The sequence below is a fragment of the Sardina pilchardus genome, chromosome 7 (genome assembly GCF_963854185.1).
Source record: "Sardina pilchardus chromosome 7, fSarPil1.1, whole genome shotgun sequence".
Taxonomy (NCBI): domain Eukaryota; kingdom Metazoa; phylum Chordata; class Actinopteri; order Clupeiformes; family Clupeidae; genus Sardina; species Sardina pilchardus.
The window spans coordinates 16,924,304-16,945,052 of NC_085000.1; the positions used below are offsets into that span (position 1 = coordinate 16,924,304).

The 20,749-nt window shown below is 41.4% G+C and overlaps 2 protein-coding genes across 4 annotated transcripts; both read right to left on the reverse strand.

Annotated features, from left to right (window-relative positions):
• LOC134087448 (RNA-binding protein 39-like) lies at nt 1–16,831 on the reverse strand. 3 transcript variants are annotated; one of them, XM_062540946.1, is made up of 17 exons: nt 16,422–16,827; nt 14,170–14,248; nt 12,431–12,480; nt 11,926–12,108; nt 10,127–10,192; nt 9,914–9,967; nt 9,432–9,549; nt 7,735–7,887; nt 7,427–7,564; nt 6,907–6,972; nt 6,554–6,758; nt 6,200–6,286; nt 4,011–4,043; nt 3,328–3,439; nt 1,890–1,995; nt 1,358–1,436; nt 1–917 (listed from the first exon to the last, which is right to left on the reverse strand). In XM_062540946.1, exons 2-17 carry the CDS (start codon nt 14,218–14,220, stop codon nt 817–819), a joined length of 1,602 nt encoding a protein of 533 aa, XP_062396930.1. In that variant the 5' UTR covers nt 14,221–14,248; nt 16,422–16,827; the 3' UTR covers nt 1–816. The 3 variants fall into 3 exon arrangements, with proteins under 3 accessions (XP_062396930.1, XP_062396933.1, XP_062396932.1); XM_062540949.1 differs by lacking the exon at nt 10,127–10,192 and having other exon boundaries at nt 16,422–16,831; XM_062540948.1 differs by lacking the exon at nt 4,011–4,043 and having other exon boundaries at nt 16,422–16,821.
• A 2,151-nt stretch (nt 16,832–18,982) lies between these two features.
• On the reverse strand, nt 18,983–20,649 carry rh50 (Rh50-like protein). Its single transcript, XM_062540950.1, has one exon. The coding sequence runs from the start codon at nt 20,647–20,649 to the stop codon at nt 19,201–19,203; it is 1,449 nt and encodes a 482-aa protein (XP_062396934.1). The 3' UTR covers nt 18,983–19,200.
• Between the last annotated feature and the right edge of the window lie 100 nt (nt 20,650–20,749).

The window sequence follows — 20,749 nt, forward strand, 5'->3', positions numbered from 1 at the left end:
TAAAAAATGTTGCTTCATCAAGTTGTTGTTTAATCAAGACATTCTTTAGAAAAACAAAATTCTTGATTACAAAAAGTTACAAATGTGGACTCCGATAATCCACCCTCATTCTGTTTATCTGTGGCGGGGGAACGAAGGGGCCGGGGGGGGGGGGGGGAGAAACCAAATATTCTCTCATTTATTTTTTGACCTTCTGATCCAACTGCAACAAACAAAAACTGTGAGCTGCAAAATCTACGAAGACTAAAACGATGTGTGTCTATGTACAAGATGATCACAGGACACTCACTCGGAGCCAACTGCAGATTTAGTCCTGACTCCTGACATGACAAAATGCAGAGGTTTTTAATTTTCCAATTACACACAAGTGCACTACTGGAAAGCATACCAAAAAACAAAACAGAAAAACAAACCACAAAGCCCTGCTTCTCATAAAGAACTGCTGCAGCCTTCAAAATCATCTCTCTTTCCCCCATCCCCAGAGAACCACCCCACCAAACACTCCAGTCATGAAAGGGATACTGTGGGCACTGATATCAGGCTAAATAAAAACTTCATAAAACCAGTTCGTCACAGCTCATTAGCCGTCGGCAAAAGTCTCTTCCCCAGATTCTCTGACAACTACACTAACTCAGTCCCACCGTACGTGTGTGTGTGTGTGTGTGTGTGTGTGTGTGTGGTTTGGGGGCGGAGGGTGGGGGGTGGGGGGTCATACTTTTGAGAGAGACGCAGAGGCCGCAAAGGAAGCCTCCTCTGAGCGGAACGTTATGTACATGTTTTAGAGTGGCACGAATCAGACACGGCAGAGACTGGGCATCACCGGCGTGAGGGCATCAGGAGCTGTGTGGCCGTCACAGAGTCCGGGAACAAGTTGTGGTACGTGGGCAGGGGCACATAGGCAGCCGTGATCATTTTACCTGAGGGTGACAAAGCCACAGACAACACAGCACTTTTAGCGGCCTTCGGCGATTATTTCATTTCATTTCAAACCTTTATTTATACTCGTAGGGCATTGAGGTTTCCCTCATTTACAATGACGACGAGTTTACAAGAAAAGGTTGTGCATTACTAAAAAATAAAAACAATAGAAGGGACATATAAACACATTTAATTTTTTTTAAATATATAATTTCATATATATATATATAGATATATATATATATATATATATATACACACATAAAATGAGTAAAACAAATATATAAAACAAATAGAATAAGTAAAAGAAGTAACTAAACTAAAAAACTAAAAACAGTTACAATTATATTATATTATATATTATTAATTATACACATTAGAACAGCACGAAGTTAGTCAAAACTTGGAGAAGAGTTAGCAACCGAGAGTAATGTCTAACCTGCAAACCAGCGTCCATGGAGGGCGTTGACTGCTGCCATTGCGGTAGGAATAGTTGGACATTTGACATACACGTTGCCCTAAGGGTGAGAGGGATCCAACAGATTTCAGCAGACTGATACATTTAACTCACAACTCACAACATTAGAAGGGTCATCAAAACACCAAGGAGTAAGCCAGCATAGCACACTTGAGCCCTAATGTCCACGTTATTTAACCACACACAATAAAAGAAACACAGCACAAGTTCACTCTAACTGGGAGCAACAAAAAAGAACTGAGAGCAGGCAACACACACACAAAATGTATTAAGATTTCGTTTCCTTCAAATAAAAGAGGAAGGGCTGGGACTGCAAGAATTGAAGTGCTTTTCAAGCGTGAACATTATTGATAATGTAGCTACCAAACCATACACTTTTCAGGACCCCACCCAAGCCAACATCATTAGAGCAAGTCAACAAACCAGTTATTTTACTAGTTCTGTTCTCACAATCACAATACAGCATTGCATTACATATATTGTGTGGACTCACCTGAGGAGAGTTCTTGTCCACATATATGTGGACTATTCCTCCATGTTTGTTGCACTCTTCAATGACATCATCCTGGATCTCTTTATCCCAGCCAGGTTCATTTTCACTATAGAGAGATAACGTTTTTTTTTTTTTAAAGAGTTCATCCAGAATGTCAACCCACATGGAACTTGGCAAGTAAATTACTCTGAAATTGGAGCTCCCCTCTACTTTACAATAGCAGTTCAATGCAAGGAACCTGGGCAGGGGATGCCAGCAATTGTCATCTCAATTCTAGCACAGTCTGTGATAACTTGTAAGCCCTGTTTTAGGCCAAAGATTTACCAGCATTACCCACTGCGTTAACTCAATCACACTCAATGGGCACAACCCGGGTTGCTAACAGCCAGGGTGGTCAAAATGAGTCTCAATTGTCCACTAAAACGTATTTGTCTTTGAGTGAGAACATTTTTTTTTTTTTTTTTTTAAAGTGCCTCACTCTTATTCAGTCAATATGCCTACATGCCTTCAGTCACTTTGCTAGATTGTTAAAATGTTGTGGGCTAGTAAAGCTTTGTAATAGTTTCTTCGAATGCTTAGAACTTGAAGTAAAACAACAAAACCCCTTTTTATTGAAAACTCAGCCACAAAACAGGCCTTGTGTAATTTACACAACACACCAGTGCTTTGAAGAATTCAGGCTGAAATAGATTACCAACCGCTGTTGATAAAGACAATGGAATAGTTCAGTGCAAATGGCTTTACTCAACCTTTTACAATACATTAGTTTCCTAATGCATCATTAATCAAACTCATCTTAGTCTTTAGCATTTTGTTTTGTCTGCTGCAAGATTGCTAACTTTAATAATGTTACATCATGAACCAACATTGTTACAACGGTTTCTACTTGCACCACTGTCAGTTTTAACACAAAATACATTCGCTTATTTGTTAAATTCCAATCAAACTACAAGCAATCATGTAGCCTCTGCGGCTGCGCTACTCTCATCTTCATCTGTTGAGCTGGCACTGTGTAGTGTATTCTGCAGCCAGTGAGATTATATATTTACGCATCAATCCAAGGTTGTAATCCAGGTCTAATTTGGACGGCCACGTCCAGTTGATCTAACTTGAATCGACTAAATTGACTTAACATGGATGTAACCTTGGTCAAACATCCCTGGTCTACAGTGCTATTCGTGCACCATCAGAATTACAATAACTGAAAAATGCTACTAAATATGTCAATGCACAGTACTAATAAAAGTGAAAAGGGAAAAGAAATAAGGTACTTAAAGTCCTTAAGTAAACATGGCAACTGGGTAAAATTATGACTGGTTGCAGCCATTTTGGATTTCTTCAGGGCATACTTTTTTTTATCACTAATAAACATGACATCTGTGTCACAAAGGGGATATCGCCAGAAAGTACTGATGCCCTGAGAGAAAGAGTCACTCACGATTGTGGGCTGAACATGTTGGAGAGCTGAAGGCAGTGCGTAGCCAGAGGCTGGGTGGGCAGGTTCATGGCCTGGTTCATACTGGGCAAGTTCATCGTTGGGGCTCCAGCAGCTACAATGGAAGAAACACAGCACAAGTTCATTCCAACTGGGAGCAACAAAAAAGAACTGAGAGCAGGCAAAACACACACACACACACACACAACTCAGGTCTCTGTATGGCACTTAGTGATCTTGTTAAGGTCTGTTTACGATTCCACTTCTCAGTTTAACACAATCCGTAAAACAATGATACTCTTTTAAAATGGACATGAGGCTGGTTTGAGTTATCATCTCTCTGTGGTCTGAATGTACCACTTAAAAGATGCATTTGCTACGGAAAAGTGGAACAATAAATTATGATAGAAGAGAGGAGAGAAATTATGACAGAGAGGAGGCGCTTGTCCAACACTACTATAACAAACCAAAAAATTACTTTTCACTCCAAAAAATAAAAACATTGATGCCATACCACAAAATGCCAATGAATCACTAGAATATTAATGAGACCAGACGTTTTAAGAGGAATTCATATCCTTGTGGACTCTGCCGTGATATTGAAAGAAGCATATGAAGGCATAAAAGGATATCATATGTCTTGTTTTCGTTTCCTTTTTTAAATTAGACGGGTAAATCAAATTCACCTTCTGGGGGTTGAATCAACATGGCTTGTAAATCTAAGGGTCAGAAGAAGAGAGGTTACAGCATGTGCACAATCAGCACAGAAGAAGAAGAAGAAAAAGAAGAAGAAGATGATGATGATCAGACACTGGGTGGTGAGTGAGTGAGTGAGAGGATGACCAAACACATGCACAAAAGCACAGACCAATGGAACAGCTCATCTCAAATGCAAACTGTAGTTTCTGTTATCTCTCAATTAGAGGACAAGATGGGTGGATGGGAAGCTACTGTCAGAATGACTGATGTCTAGACTTCCTGTTTACTTAGACAATGAATGGACAGATACCAGCCGCCTCTCTATTAGTCTCTGGTCTTTAACAAAAGATGGGGTGTGTCTGCAGTCTCAATTCTATTTATTCCCTCAAAACCTGACTGATGCAGTAACTTTATCTATGGCTTTCCAAAAATAGTAGTAAAGTATGGGTCATTTGTCATTTCGATTTGCCATCCGTTTACCAAGTTGCACACATGGACATGTGCATTGAGTGTTACGGTACTTCAACTTGCTCTGAAGTTTTTACTTTTAGATAAGCCATGGACCACATCATATCGTTGCTGTCCAATAAAAACATTATTTGTGTCCACTTCTGATGATTTTGGCTTTTTACTATAAAGAGTGTTCACCTTCTCCTTTGTCTACAGTACAGCTTTGGGTTTCTAAATGACTGAAAATATGTTTAACCGCGCCATCTATTCAACATGTACCCTCTATTAGTAGCAGTATTCAGCATTGTTCATAGTAACTTTACTAAACTACAGAAGCATGCAAACGTTGCTGCCAGGTTTCCAGAGATTACGGACTTAACTATGCAATTTTGAGAGCTACAACATTGTCTGAAACCTCTGCAATGCTAAATAAACAAGTATTAGACAATGGTTAAAGAAGTAGGCATGCAGCGATTTCTTTACTCCAGATACGTTAACGTCATGAAGGGAGATGTTTTTTTTCAGGCTGGTATAAAAAACAAAAGTCCGTCTTATGACACAAGCAAGTGAATGACTATACACAGACACTGTCCCGATTTTGATGACCAAGTCTTATTATATTGAAACATATTTTTGTTTTTCATTTCCTAAAAAGTAACGGTTTTGGACATACGTATTATTCATCAAGACAGCAATGATGTGTGTATGAACCCTCTTAAAATGAAGGGCCAAAGCCAACTTAGAGCTTAGAGTTTGGACAACTAGTTGAAAACAAATGCATGGACAACTGATTAACTAGAAAATGACACTGAATATTTGGCCATTTAGTTGGGGCGTTTTTCCAGGAACCAGCACATGAATATAGAGGCGCTCACTCCAGCCAGCTGTCCTTAACATTAGGCTGGAAGGCTTTTGTCGTTTTATCTAACCCATCAGAATAGTTGCATGACATCTTCAATATGAAACCGCAAACACATGGTTTTGTTTTCACCAAGTGCAGCCCATAATACTGTGCTTGCCAAAGGGGAAATGATGGTGATTTTATTGAGAATATAAACACCCATACAAACCAATATATCTAGCTTATACCATTTCACATCCTGTCAGCTATTTCCTCTGTCAGACAGATGTACTTCAATCCATGTTCATAAAGACACACCTGAAACCACTTGTGGAAATATCAAAACCTTTGTTCAGAACCTTGCCAACCTATTCAGGCGTCCATTCATCTGGCTAGACTGTCTGGGATAAATAAACTGAAATAAATAACCCTGTCCCTCATGTCTCAGCATCACTCTCAACACCTCTGTGGGATGAACAGATGTTCCCATCAGAATAATATTTCTACACTCTCAACTATTTCCCTGATATAATGAAAATATAATAATAATAATAATAATAATAATAAGTTAACTCAAATTCCTGACTAAAATAACAGGGCTATCACAAAACTTCCAGTGTCTCGATTGCCATGTGGAATAGGAAGTGAATATCCTGCTTCTCTGTGACAGAACAGTGTGCACATGCATGAGGAATGACATGATATGGATTAAGCAACAGTAACTATCTGGGGGGGGGGGGGGGGGGGGGGAGTATTCTGTAGACAGTTGCCAACACAGACATCATCATGCAGTGAGGCAGAGTGAAAGCAAAAGTGGAAGCAAATGGATCTGAGAAATGATGGGGGGGTTGGGTTAGATGTGTAGATTTCGATGTGTAGACTGACCTGTTACAGCTGCAAGGTTGCCAAAAGGGATGGATCCGCTCATCTGAAGAGCTTGCTGAGCAGCTGGAGGGATCTGGAGGCCTGTGCCTGAACACACACACACACACACACACACATCTGCTTACCAAGCCGATCATGCATCTCTCACAGATCTTCCTGTGTGGTTCTGAAATAGGCAGCTTGCCCTTCAAAATTCATTCCATATTTTAGTTTACTTCAGAGACAGTATCATGTCACTTGAAAGAGTCCAGTTACTTTATTTCTCCCAAATGCCGTTGCACCGGCATTCCTCTTCTTTTCATACACAGTGCGGCTTGTATGCGGGACATTACTGTAACAATCGTTTCTCCCTACCTTCTGCAAGGCGGGCCATGAGCTGCAAGCGGCCTGTGGTTCCCAGATCGATGCCAGTGCGTTCCAGCTCATCGTTGTCCAGGAACGAGCTGGCCGTGGACGCGTCCGTCCTCTCGGTCACGTGACCAACCTTCATTGGCCGGCCAGCCAGCTCAAAGCCGTTCAGTTGATCTAGAGCCTTCTTGGCGCACTCGGCATCTGCAAACTGAATTGACGCACAAACGGAAAAACAAAAACCAAGCAAGATGTAAACACTAGTGCACAAAGTTCCACAGTGCCGAATGGTCTGTTTCGAAATCTGACCGTAAGGTCACAGTCAAGGACAAGGCTTTGAGAATGCTTAGGGAACGTACAGAGATGAATCCGTATCCTTTGGAGCGTCCAGTCTCACTGTCCATCATGAGTTGAATACTCTCAATCTGAAAAGGATCAGACACAATAGCATTAAACAAGCAAATTCCTGTGTAGTTTGAAGTGGGACAGAGACACAGGCCATTTGGGACAGGCAACTAAGGGATATTGCCAGTCTCTGTCTCTTGTTAGGACTATGGAAGAATAGGAAAATACTAGTCTGACTGTGAAAGTATTTTCAGTGAGTCACTGACTAGAATACTGAAAAACACATTTAGGATACCAATGCTTCAACAGTGAATCACTGCATTGTTGCCAGGGTGTGATACATCAGCTAATATGACATAACACATCAATAAAGCTCACAGAAAGCAGAGTGATCATACATTATAGCCAAACTATGATGTGACATACAAAAAAGTTGGGCTGTGCAATTAATCAAAAGAATCAATTGAATCTATCACTATGACTTCCAATGACTATAAAAAAACACATGATTGAAACATAATGATTGGTGCATACCCTGCCAAAAGGCTCGAAGATCCCTCTCAGCATGTCTTCTGTGATGTTGAAGTGGAGTGATCCCACATACAGGCGCATGGGCCCAGCACTGCCCTTCTGGAGGTTATTGGCTGCAGCAGCTGCCCTGTTTTTCTCTGCCTACTCACAAAACAAGACGGCCCATTGTCATCGTCAGGTCATTTCCAGATATCATGCACAAATCCAGAGGGCTTATATACTAATATAGCCCCACATTCAAACATACAATATAATGTAAAGGCACATTAAACTGCTGTTGCCTCATGCCTAATATGACGCCCAAAGCCCACCTGAGAGGCCTGCACGATGATTGGCACTCCAAGTAGCCTCTGGCCCGTCAGTCCTATAGCCAGCGGCACAGAGGTGGCCTCCAAAAATTCGACATAGGCAATGCCCTTTGACCTGCGGGAGTTTCTGTCTGAGATCATCCTCACGTCTCTCACCTGTGAGGAACATTTTAAGACAAATAAATATTATACTACAATATAGTATAATAAAAATGTCATTAAAGACAAGACAGGAGAAAGCAAAAGGGTATAGACCCTTGTTTGAAAACTAGGGCTTTTGGTCAAAAGGAGCCGACACAAGTCGCCTCCTTCTGGTTACAGCAATGCATTGCAGACGCACTAAAAAGGCATTCTACGATGGATGGAGAATAACAACTTAATATCCTTTTCATTGTTATGAAACAATTAAATTCCATTGCTCTAACTATTTTCTCATGTTTTACTGATAGAGAGCAGCAAAAGGGGGATAAGACATAAGCACTGCATCTACTAAATGACAGTTTTATGACATTTACCCATAATGTGCTTTGCATTAAAAGATTAAGATGTAAGAAAACATTTTGAAACTATTAAAACTGCTTGTCAAAATACCATCATTCTGGCTCTTTCACCACAGGTGTCTTAGAGGACCAAATAAATACCAGAGCCCTTCATAAATGAGACTCATTATTTGGAGGCTGCGGACTGGTCTGCTCCGCTTCTAAACTTCTAAGGGAAACTCTGGACACGGGTTATAAGACCACCTAGAGAGATTAATGTGGCCTTGTCCTCTTAACCGTATACACTGTAATTAGCGTTAAGTTGTGCTTTTTTTTATTATTATTACTTGACTTTACCAGTGAGCTGTCCTGTGTGGGGAGCCAGCAGTTTACTTGACGCAAACCGCCCAAAATAATGTCAGTTCACACCTCTACAACTACATTTAAGATATTATCGTAGGCCGTATATATCGCACACCCCAACTTACACTTGTGGTGGTAACGTTCCTTGCTAATCGAGGGTGAATCGAGTGTCCAGACCTATTCTTCCTATCAATAATCCATTTGGTGTGAGCCAGGATAGGAGTAGAGTAGGATTGGGCGTGTTCTAGCTCTAGCGAGGAGTGTGCATCTATATGCATCACTATAGGCAGGGCTGATAGAGAGGAAATGATCTGTGCCTGAAATGATCAAATACATTCAAAGACAATATAGAGAGAATAGCCTTTCTGGACATTGTACATGGCCGAGCTCAAGCCTGAATTCAGTCACCATGCCTGAACTCTGTCAGACCTATATAGGTCAATGTAGGCATATAACGATCATCCTATCCATGTTTTGAGGTCCAAGAAGGGTGTAAAGAACTCTAATGTTTTGATGTACAAACATCTTCATCAGTCAATGTTTTGCACCATCTAAATAAATACTAAAGAAGAATATATGAGCTGCACCGGCATCCCTCTCCCTCTCACACATCATCTGTCCTGGCCTGGCTGCGCCAGATCGACGCTAAACTGCAGAAGCGCGGAGAACCTTCCTTTGTCTAAGGGTCTAAAGAACTCAGGACCTAATAACCATTGTAAAAAGGAACCTGGCAAAACCTGTTGCCAGGCTACAAGAAAGAATGAAAGATGAACAACAACAAAGGGCTGTGGAAAAGTGGTGTAGGGTGGGAACAAATGGAACAAACGGAGACATGGAATGGCATGGTTAGTGGCCTACTTTGCCAACAGCCGAAAAGAAGTCTTCCAAGTCTCTGGGACGTATGCGTGCTGCCAACTGCATGCAGAAAACAGTGCGTGCATCTCTCTCCTCAGGCGTCAGGTTGTCTATTGGTTGCCTGTGGAAAAACAACCCAAGTTCAAAAGCCGATAACAGGATTCAGCTAATCTAAACAAGACAACCATACATGTAGGCATAAAAAGTGTTGTATAATAGTTCCATATAGTTAATTACATAGCAAAATATTTATATATGATAAATAATAGAATAATGTCTTATGTCTGTGGATACATCTGCTTTAATAACATCACTTCTTTGTCTCTTGAAAAATAGAAGAAATTGGAAGTCAGTCGAATACAAATGTCACAGGTGTTAAAAACAATAACAATAAAAAAAAGAATAGCAATATGGTGGTAATATTGCTAAAACACTGTGATAGTATCATACTGCCAATACATCTTACCAACAAACACAAAACAAACCTGATGGGACTTTTGTCTTTCTTGAAGGGACTTTTGCTTCGCGAGCGTCGTCGGCTGAAAAAGAGATGCAGTGTAAAAATACATGATCAGGTTTTACTAAAGGTACATGTGTATGTGTGTGTGTGTGTGTGTGTGTGCACTTGTGTTCATTATTAGCAAGACATTATTAGCAAGACAAACACCCACACGAGTGAGGAATAGGATCATAAAAACCTTTGTTTGGTGGCATGTGGTGGGACGATCTTCCCTCCAGGACCACCGTTAAATTTCGCCCCAAAGCTGTGGTATAAAACAAGGGTTTTTTTGGGAAGCATACACCAGTCAGCAACAACCCAACTACTGTAGCACAACAGCAGAGAGCTGGGTCTGAGGGGCTATCCTACCAGCTGACATGTGTCAACATGAGTCTGAAATTATGCTGCATTTCAGTTTAGTTCATAACTCATATTCCCAGTCGTATTTCACAGTTACAAGCAGGAGGTTGCAATTGGAATGTCCTGAACATCCAATTCCTACTTGTCACCTCGATCAAACCCCCCAAGTACTCAATTGTCAGTTTTCAAGATCGCTGTGCTTATTAACAGTAAATGAGAGCTGAAGATGCTCACTTGTCCTATTTTTGTCTCATTAAATCAGGCATAGGAAGTATAAAGCAGGCTATATCTGTTGCTGTGATGTTACGTTGCATAGATAAATATATAGCTAGGTGTCGCCTTGTCCGCTGAAGCCTATGGGGTGGAATAAGTCTAGGTAGCCTCCATGTTTGTCCTGTCAACACTTACCAGCTATGGAATGGAGTGCAATGATGAGCTGTCATTTTAAGATATAACGCCTTAGAAACAAGCATTGCTCAACCGATTACTAACTGGTATTGCTATAGCTGAGAGCCATCACTTACAACGGACAATCACTAACAAACAGTAGCATCTTGTTTTCAGGTCTTGTTAAAACTTGAACGCATCCAAATCGTTTCATTACTCAATCTGATGCAATTCCCAGTTACTCGGAGTTACCGCATCCAAATAGTTTCATTACTCGATCTGATGCAATTTCCAGTTACTCAGTGTTAGAAACTACATGATGCCTGGAACGTTGCATTAGTCTCAGACTGCTTTTGAAGCAGCAGAAAAAAGGACAAAACTGGAGAAATAGCACCACGCAGAGTCAGAACTGTAGTACAGCACAAGCTATTGACTTTGGTGGGTTAATCATGACTTTATATCATTGACAACACATACAAATTATAGCTGTTTTGTAAGATAACCAGCTACAGCTCTCAAGTCATTTAACCTCAAGAGGTACATATGGCCTCAGGCATAATTCTTGAATTTCCCCTTGGGGATCAATCAAGTATCTATCTATCTATCTATCTATCTATCTATCTAATGCTTTCAGCCCCTAAGCAATATTATTTTGTCTGAAAGGGCTTCAATTCATTCAGTTTTACCACCTCACAAGTTTCAATGCAACAATTGGTAAGTGTTGTGTAGCATGCATTGCATATCCATTTAGTTGGACGGGCAAATGTCCCCAAACGTTGCACACACTATAGCAAACATTACTAAACATTCAGAGGAACCAAGGAATGAGCAACCAGCTTTGAAGAGTGAACTATGATAGTGTGACTGACCGCTTACAATGACAGTCCTGTTTGGGTAACCTGGGTGCATACTGAAACTAATATCCGTGGAAATCACTGTCCTCACATGAGACTATAGTGGCCCATTTTAGAGCATATTCCTGCAGAGACCAGAGAGCTAAGAGTTGTAAGGGCAGCACCAAAGGACTACTGACATGAAAGACCGATACGCTGCATAGGAAGCCAAGTCATTCTAACCTACTTTCACTTCCTTCTATTTGAACGATCAAAAGACTCACTAACAGTATGCTTGTGCTTCTTCTGAAACCTTCCAGATTAATGTCAAAGGAAATATTGACAAAGCACATAATCGTGTGTGTGTGTGAGTGTGTGTCTGAGGGAGTGTGGGCTGCAGGTGAGAGTTCACACGTACAAGGGGCTCTTGCGTCCGCGGTAGCGGCCCGCGCGCTCTCTGCTGCGTGAACGCCGCTTGTCCCTGCTGCGCGAGCGCCGGCGGTCTCGGCTGCGGCTCCTCTTCTTCTTGCGCTCTTTTGGGCTCTTGCTCCGGCGACGCTCCGGACTGGCGCTCCGGCTCCTGCTGCGGCTCCTGTGCTTCCTACACACACACACACACACACACACACACACACACACACACACACACACACACACACACACACACACACACACACACACACACACACACACACACACACACACACACACACACACACACACACACACACACACACACACACACACACACACACACACACACACACACACACACACACACACACACACACACACACACACAATCTGAGCGCAGGACTTGACACTTGGCCAACAGGAATGTAATATGTCCCTCAAAATTGAACACTGAACAAAACCATACATTATTCAAAACATATTGAAATATTTGTGAGCCTCTTTCTTACTTCTTGCTGCGCTCCTCGTGGCCATTTGCACTAGAGGATTTGTGGTCATCCTAAGCGGGGTTGATAGAAGAACATCATGAGGACGCAGAGGAAACAGAGCATGTCGTCAGGGGAACAGGGAGGGGAAGAGAAAATACAGAATATGATCATTTAATGAGTTTACTCTTACAGAAAAAGGAGACTTCTCTCTCAGGACTACTTACTACAGGCGGGATTGGCCATAAAATACCCGTTTCTCCCACCCAAACCAACTCTTTTATCAATGGGTTTTTATGTATTTATTTATTTATTTATTTATTTTAGTAGCAATAAATCAAATCTGTCTCCAAACAGAAAATACACTGATTCTACAATGGAGTTTCCCATTCGAAGGCATGCTATATAGTGAGCCATGATGTCCAGTGAAGGATCCTCTTGTTTGATGAGTACCAATACCCCTCTAATGTTATGCCTATAGCCCGCTGTAGCCATGCTAAAAGAGTTCCTGTGGATGCTGAGAATCCATGAGATCTTCACCCATTTTCGCTGTTGGACTGTTAGAGCTCGAGGGCACCTCTGTCACATCTCGCCCTGAAGCAAACAGGGATTCACACTGCTTTAGTAATATCGACTCCCAAACAGAAACCGAATCAAAGAAAACTGAATTTTTCAAAAACCAAACCAAAATATAGGCTAAATGGAAAAGAAGACCACCAGTCAAAACCTCAAGTAGAGAAAAGATCAGAAAAGGAAAATAAAGTAGATAAATCCTATAGCTTCATCTCATGTCTCTTTTCGTACCAGTCGCATGGAGTGATCCACTCTTAGCTAGGTTTTTTGTACTTGTGTTTCACTTGGAAAGAGTACAGACAGAAACACTTTTCTGATGGAGATAAGTTGTGTTTATGATGCCATATGAGTTCTGATGAAGTTTCTAGCTTACAGGATAATTTAAGAAGGATATCAACTTTTTGAAATGTTACTGGTATTAAAGGCATGCAAAAAAGATGTTGATTTTACGAATTGAAAATCATAGCAACAGACTTTGGTAAAGAGACAGTATTCATATTTAAATGGTACTAAATCTGTGGCATGTGTAAAAGATGGAATGTTGTCAAAAGCACTACCAACCCGCCCAATACAAGTCACCACCAGGAGCCAAATTTGGCACAGTGAGAAATTAACAAGTGACAAGTGATAAACATTAACATTTTTAAAAATGTTTTTAAAAAACAAAACAGCTAGCGTGGCCTCATGATGTTCAAGCCATGCCGACAGAAAATCTGAATACTGTCTCTGTGGCATGTCAGGTTAAATGCGCTGTGACATCCATGGGCATTCATTCACCTTGTTGCGACCGAATAGGTGATTGGATGTTCTAAGATGAGGTTCTGTTTTTTTACCTAGGGGATCACAGTACATCAATACATTGCGCAATTACTACCTTACTTTTTTTCACAGTTCACACTGGAATCAAAGGTGAATTCAGGGGAGTAGAGGTGAGATATCATTAGGCAAGTCTACAAAGAGAGATAGATGGGCATTTATTCACGTTTCTGGATATTTTGTCTGAAGTATCACACCACACACACACACACACCAAAACTCTCATAGTGACAGATACACACACACAGATTCATACTTTAAACAGTGAAATTAAAATAGCTATGAGCAGCCTAGTGAATATTAGACTCTGTCACATGATGTGCAGTAGTGCATTAGCACCATCTTTCCAACGAGACCCTGAGCAAAGCACTCACCTTCTTGTAAGGAGCTTCCAACATGGCTTCAATATCAAAGTCGTCTGCCATTGTGTCCTGACCTGAGAGACAGTAGAACCTACAAAAGAGGAGGATTATTGTGAATATCTTGACATCCACATTTATCGATAGAACTGGGATAACTTCTTGAATGGTAAAGGATTTGCTTCAACAGAAACTGAGTTGAAAACTGAGTTTTATTTTCGATCGTTAAAGAGACCCTATGCAACTTTTTCATAGTCATAAAATCGCTAAGAAATTGTTGCTTTGCTTGACTGACCAGTTTACTCGAAAACAGTAATATTTCCTCCCACCCTCAGTGTCCCTATCCGCTATTGCAACCTTGCAGTTTCTGCAGGAGGCGATCGCTCCTTGTTTACATCTGGAAGTCTGAGACGCGTAAGGAACAAGAAGAACCACGGTTGCAATTTATAAGTACATATATAGCCTATATATGTATAAATATACACGCTAAAGCTGTAGGGGAAGCTCTGAAGAGAAATATGCAAGCATAAAACGAGCGAAAGCGAAAACCGAAACTGAAACCCGGAGATGAAATCGCCAATCCTACATAGTTTCTATTTAACAAGTTTAGCAGCATACTAGGTATTCATGGGTTTCATCCAGGGTTTCATCCAGTCCCTATATACAGGTGTATCAAATCAAGCACCTAGATTATGAACTGCATGGTGCTTGATTAGTACACCTGGGGAAAGGGACCTGATTAAACCCATGAATACAATGCAGTTACATGGCTCCAGAGCATGTGTGTTTTTTTTTTGCTTGCACTTGTTAACAGTGCGGTCATTTAACAGGTGAACTAGTGTGTCGCACGTGCCACACTCTGAAATGGCAGTGTTGTGAAAGGGAGGCAAAATATGCAATAGCTAGGGGCCTGGAAGACACCTGATGAAGCTAGTGCACTGCAATAATAAGGTGTGGTGGTTGCACTTAAATTTGACAATGTGCTGGTGCAAACATTATATGCACCAGTACAACCTATGCAAAAAGTTAGTCAGGCTTTTTAGAAGACTGGACCTCAACTCATTTCATTAGAGGAGAAATGTGTCTGGATGGAGCCTTCAATTTCATTCAAAGATACATTGTAAAAAGAACAAATAACGTAAAAAGAATGAAATAAAAATGATCACACTTTATACACCAATGAGCCCCACACCCTGACATATTATGTCTGGCAGTAACACAGGCATTAGCATAATGTGTAAGTCTGATAGACTGAAAATGCAGAGGGGAAGGGATGACAGAGGGGGGTTACATAGTTATAGGCAGTTATAGAGCGAATATATCTCGTTTGCAAAACTACAGAGAACATGGTTCTTACCATGTTATCAATAATTCAGGAGTTAAAGACCATTATGTAACAGCCTGCTTTAGTAATCATTTTGAAGGCAAATCCAGACTTCCCATGAGTTATAATCATAGCAACATTACTTGTAACAATGAAAACAAATGCTATTTAATTCCAAAGCAACGTAACCTTTATTAACCTTGTTGATTGTTGTTGCACTGTGAATCTGATCTGAAGCTTCTGTGAAAGTGAACTTTCAATGCAATCCACGTTATAGCATCTGAAAGTAATATTAGAAGCTAACTGGTTGCAGCTAACCAGCTAACAGCTCCCGGTCTGCTAAGAGCACATAGCGTGGGAACAATCAGCTTTTTCCCTATTGGTGTAAATGCTTGGCGTGTTGGCGTTAATTAGACTGCTAATTTTGCTAGCTAGTACTACTAGGGACTTCACACTATTATTACCTGGAGCTGAATATACTGCTCAGTAGTAAAATGCTGAGAGAATACAAATTGTTGACACAGATGTTAAACGTGGTTGGCATAACTTCGCCAAGGAGACCCTTTGCTGCTCACGAAACACTGATTTACATACAGGGCCAGTATCAGCAGTCTCGAGGTCCCTGACTTGATAATTGGTTGACTCAAAAAGAATGGAAGTCGAATATTTTTGTCTTTCATGTCATGCTTGGTTATCAGGTTATTTTGGCTTTGACACGAACGACGTGAATCTACAGTTACGTTAATCGTGTCAGCTAAGGTTAGCTAGCTTACAAGTCGTAGCTAGCGGCATAACGTTAGCTGGAAAGCTAACTTCAGCCACAAGCCGCAGCGTGGGTAATATTGCTGCAATCACAAGTAGCAAGCATACCTTATTGAAATCGTAATAATACTGACGTAATTTACAAACGAAGTTATAGAGACAGAAATATACAAAAGCTTACCTTTTCAATTACTCCCCTAAGTATCGTTGACTTCCTCAAGGTATCTGGCTAGCTAGCTCGACAAGCTAATATTTACTAGCTGCGTAGTTAGCAAGGCCAGGCCTGGCCTGACAGGACAAGTTTCGAACTGCTCGTCTCCTCACCCTCACAGAGTTCACTTATAAACTCGACACGCTTCAATGCACCGTGGTTGCTTGTTAAGTAAATGAACCAACAATCCTTATTGAGGTAACGTTAGCGAAATATTTCAGGATATATTCTGAACCGAAGTGTCTGTTGATGGCCGTAACTTCTGTTTCTCAGTCGACTTCCTGGGTAACTCGCCAGCGAACCAGCTTGAGAGAAGGCTGCCGTTGACTGACGACAGAGAAGGCAGAAGGGGTTTCACGAAGGACGGTGCAGGGGCTAGTGTTGGTTTTGCAGTCTTGTTTCGTTGGCTACCTGTCGGCCACCTGCACGTCCAGCTGTTGAAGGAGTTTTTTTTACTGTTTCCTTATAATAATATTACATAACAAGTGATGCTGATTAGACGATACAGTTTGATTGGTTGTTTTGCATTAACATGAGTCGTTTTCCATATCTAGTCTATAATGATTTTGTTCTGTGATTTGAAAGACATGTAGCCTAGGCCTAGTTGAACTCTCAACTGAAAAGCACTATGATTTCCCTTCACTGTTGACTTGTTGGTCAATGTAGTGTGTGTTAGCATGATTTTGATGGTCTCTGTCTGTCCACATTTGATATCCATGGCATTTGATATCCATGGCTAGTCCTCTACAAACACCATTTTGGACTAGGGACACCAGATCAGCTCATTTGCAGTAGCCTACAACACATACAAAGACTGTATTGGGCCACTAGGCTACATTTTCTTCAAATGTAGGCTACTCCAAACAACTCTGTTTATAACTTTTTGCTTTGACAGGCTAAATCAGCCAAATGGACCTTTTGTCCACAGTGATCTCTGAAGAGAGATGTCAACAATTGAACATACTATCTTAATCCAGCTAATAAAGGGTAGGCTAAGTGCTTATGAAATCTGCAACATATTTGCTGTTCATAGGGTTATAAAACAATCTCCCACAGGAAGGTCTGACATTAGTCAATGTGAAAAAACAGATGGGAAACAATGAGAAGCTCATTGCAAGTTCTCATAGCCTACAGGCTATTAATTCGTAAGCATGATACTGAATATGCCCTGCTTTTTGTGTTTATGATACAGCATCTGCGGTTGATGATGATGAATGATGATAATTCTCTGAAGATTAACTTCTGAGTTTGTAGGTGTAGACTGTGTTGACCTATAATACAACTTTTATAATATAAACAGATAACTGACTTTGATAATACCATGTAGTGGATAGTATGCCTCATATTCAGGCATTTTAGACAAGACCTTCCAAAGTAAATTGTGAAGCATGTGCATTGTGCATGCATTCATAACAAGATTCACAACCTAGTCCACCTAACAAAATTAAATTCATGTAAACAAAATGCAAAACCAAATAAAAGTAGCAAGAAAGTGCTAAAAATTGCAGAAATACGATTTATAGGGAGATTTATGCATAATACATAAGGAGATCAGTACTTTTAATGGCTTTTAATGTGTAGCCTCTTTTTACCAACGCTACCTCAGTTATCATCTTCGTTGTGGGACACGCACATTACAATTACTGTATGGAAATATTACGAAAATAAGCCTTATGCATCATATGCAGGATTTAAAAGTCAAACACATGAAACCACTTATTTATCCTGTTACACAAGCAGTTGTGACTAACACAGTAATACCACATATTTTGTAAATTATTGAGAAGTATTGATTCTGATCAAATTCACAAGAAAACATGCAAAGCACAACAGTCACAAAAAATATAAAATTATCAAACCTTTAATGATTTAGATACTAATATTGAAGTAACTGTTAAGTAGAACAATAACATTCTTCAATGTCAACATTCAACATTCTTCAAACGTTAACATAATTTGCTTGCATTAAAACTGCAGTTGGATGATTTGCTTTGTTTTTAAACATACTCACTGAACAGTATGCGACAGAACATAAAGCGCTTCTGCCTCCACTTAGAGCCTGTTATTTGTTTTGCAAAAATCCACCGCTCCTGGTTCTTCTGGTCAAATAAGTGCAGGGCTGTATTATCATTGGCAGAAATGACTGTCAGTCACAACAAGCACAAACTCAATGGGAGGGTGCTCGATGCTAGTGGGGGAGGGGCATGTTGTATACATTCAAAATGTTGCCTAAATCCTCTCAATCTGCCAGATTTGCTAACTACAGCTTTAGTTTTCGTCCGTAATATGAACAGAGTGCCTTTCAGATTTGTAATCATGCCATCATTGAGTCAAGCATAACGTTTTTATAGTGTTAGCATTAGATTTGCCCATAGTCAACAGATCAGTAGCCCATAGGTCATTTGTTGTTGTCTTTTTGCGTAGGGCATTCATGTCTTGTTCATGTATTTCTTTTTTATTTGCAAATTGCTGAACTGCAGTTGCCCCTGTACTTGCCCTGAATGGATTTGTTTAAAGAGACCCTATGCAACTTTCTGCAGGAGACGATCGCTCCTTGTTTACATCTGGAAGTCTGAGACGAAGAACCACGCTTGCAATTTATATATTTAAATATAGCCTATACATGTATAAATATACACGCTAAAGCTGTCGGGGAAGCTCTGCAGAGAAAATGCAAGCATAAAACGAGCGAAAACGAAAAACGAAACCGAAACCAGAGATGAAATCGCCAATCCTGCATAGTTCCTCTTTAAAGACAGTCCTTTGAGTGCCCTGGATTGGTTTCTGTGTTTACACACGATGAACCACCCTGACCAGCCATGTAGTCATAGTCTGGAGGCACATCAAAGAACAACTCATCATCAAAGCAAGACTCATCATCCGGAGAGGCCAGATATGGCAGTCTCAGTACCAGGCCTGTTAACACCCCACCTACAGCTGATACCGCTATGGTGCCAAAGACTGCCGCCACCTGGTACAGTGCCTGTTCCTTGGCACTGCGGCCTAGCCCTGGCCGAAGCCCCGGGATTAACCTTTGCAGTTCCTCAAGCCGAGGGTCACCCTCCTCAGGGGCACGGTGCGAGAAGATCTCATAGAGGCTGGGCCCGTAGGTGTCTTCGCTGGCGAGCAGGATAGCCATGATGCCTGCTGCACTGGAGATGAGACCCGTCAGACCATGGAGGTTGTGAATGCCGCACTGGTCCTGGATCCTGAGGTGCCGGGACAGGAAAGGGCTCAGATATTTGTATCCCAGCATGCATGCCGTGCATCCTATCATCCCCAGCACGTAGGCCGCAGCTGGACTGATCATCATGTCCACTGAAGCGCCCACCGTCACACCGCCCGCCAGCGTAACATTCTGCACGTCGGCCATTGTAAGCTTGCCATTCTTGTTTAGCATTGCGGAAAGGGCAAAGGCAGTGAGAGTTGAGGCGCTCAATCCAATGAAGGTATGCAGAACAGCCCGGTGTTGGTCATCGCCCTTTATGGTTAGGGCAGAATTAAAAGAAGGCCAGAACACCCATAAAAACAGTGTTCCCATCACTGACAAAATGTCGGATTGGTAGCTCGTCACCTCCTTAGCATGACCCTGGTTAAGACAGGGTCTGTACAGGACAAATGTGACACCCAGACCAAAGTAACATGCAAAGAGATGGATGAGGATGGACCCACCTGCGTCATTGATCTTCAGGTATGTGAGCACAGCCCACTCAGTGATGGCAAAGACAGGCACCTCCAGCAGAGTCATAACCAGGAGCTGCACAGGGCTAGTCTTCCCCAGAACTGCTCCGAATGAAATCAGCACAACTGCACACGCAAATTGGGCATTGATTAAGTTTATCACGCCAAGGTGGATCTTGCCGCCTTTGTAGAACTGGAAGTACCCCTGGACAAGGATAGCCCACTGGATAGCAAATGTGGCTGTCAGGAAATTAAAAACAATGCCTCCAAATCCATATAGGCGGAAAAATGCCAATAGGCAGCCGAAGCCAATGAAGATCATCACTTGAATGTCGGCGAAGAAAGGATAGTCACGATAGAGCGAGTTCTCCATTGGCCTGGTGTGATTATTCTGGTGTTTGGCATTGGCGTCATCATCATAGGTGACGAAGAAAGTGTAAAGTGTCACAATGACGACCTCCAGCAGGAGCACAAGTGCTGGCAGTCGCACTCTCAGATTGGTTGAGTTTCTTTTCATTTTTGCAGGTTCCAAGACAAGTGGCATGTGCCCCTTCTGTCCCTGTCTTTAAGTCTTCTCTTATCCTCCTCAGTGTGATAGCAACGTTGCTCATCATTGG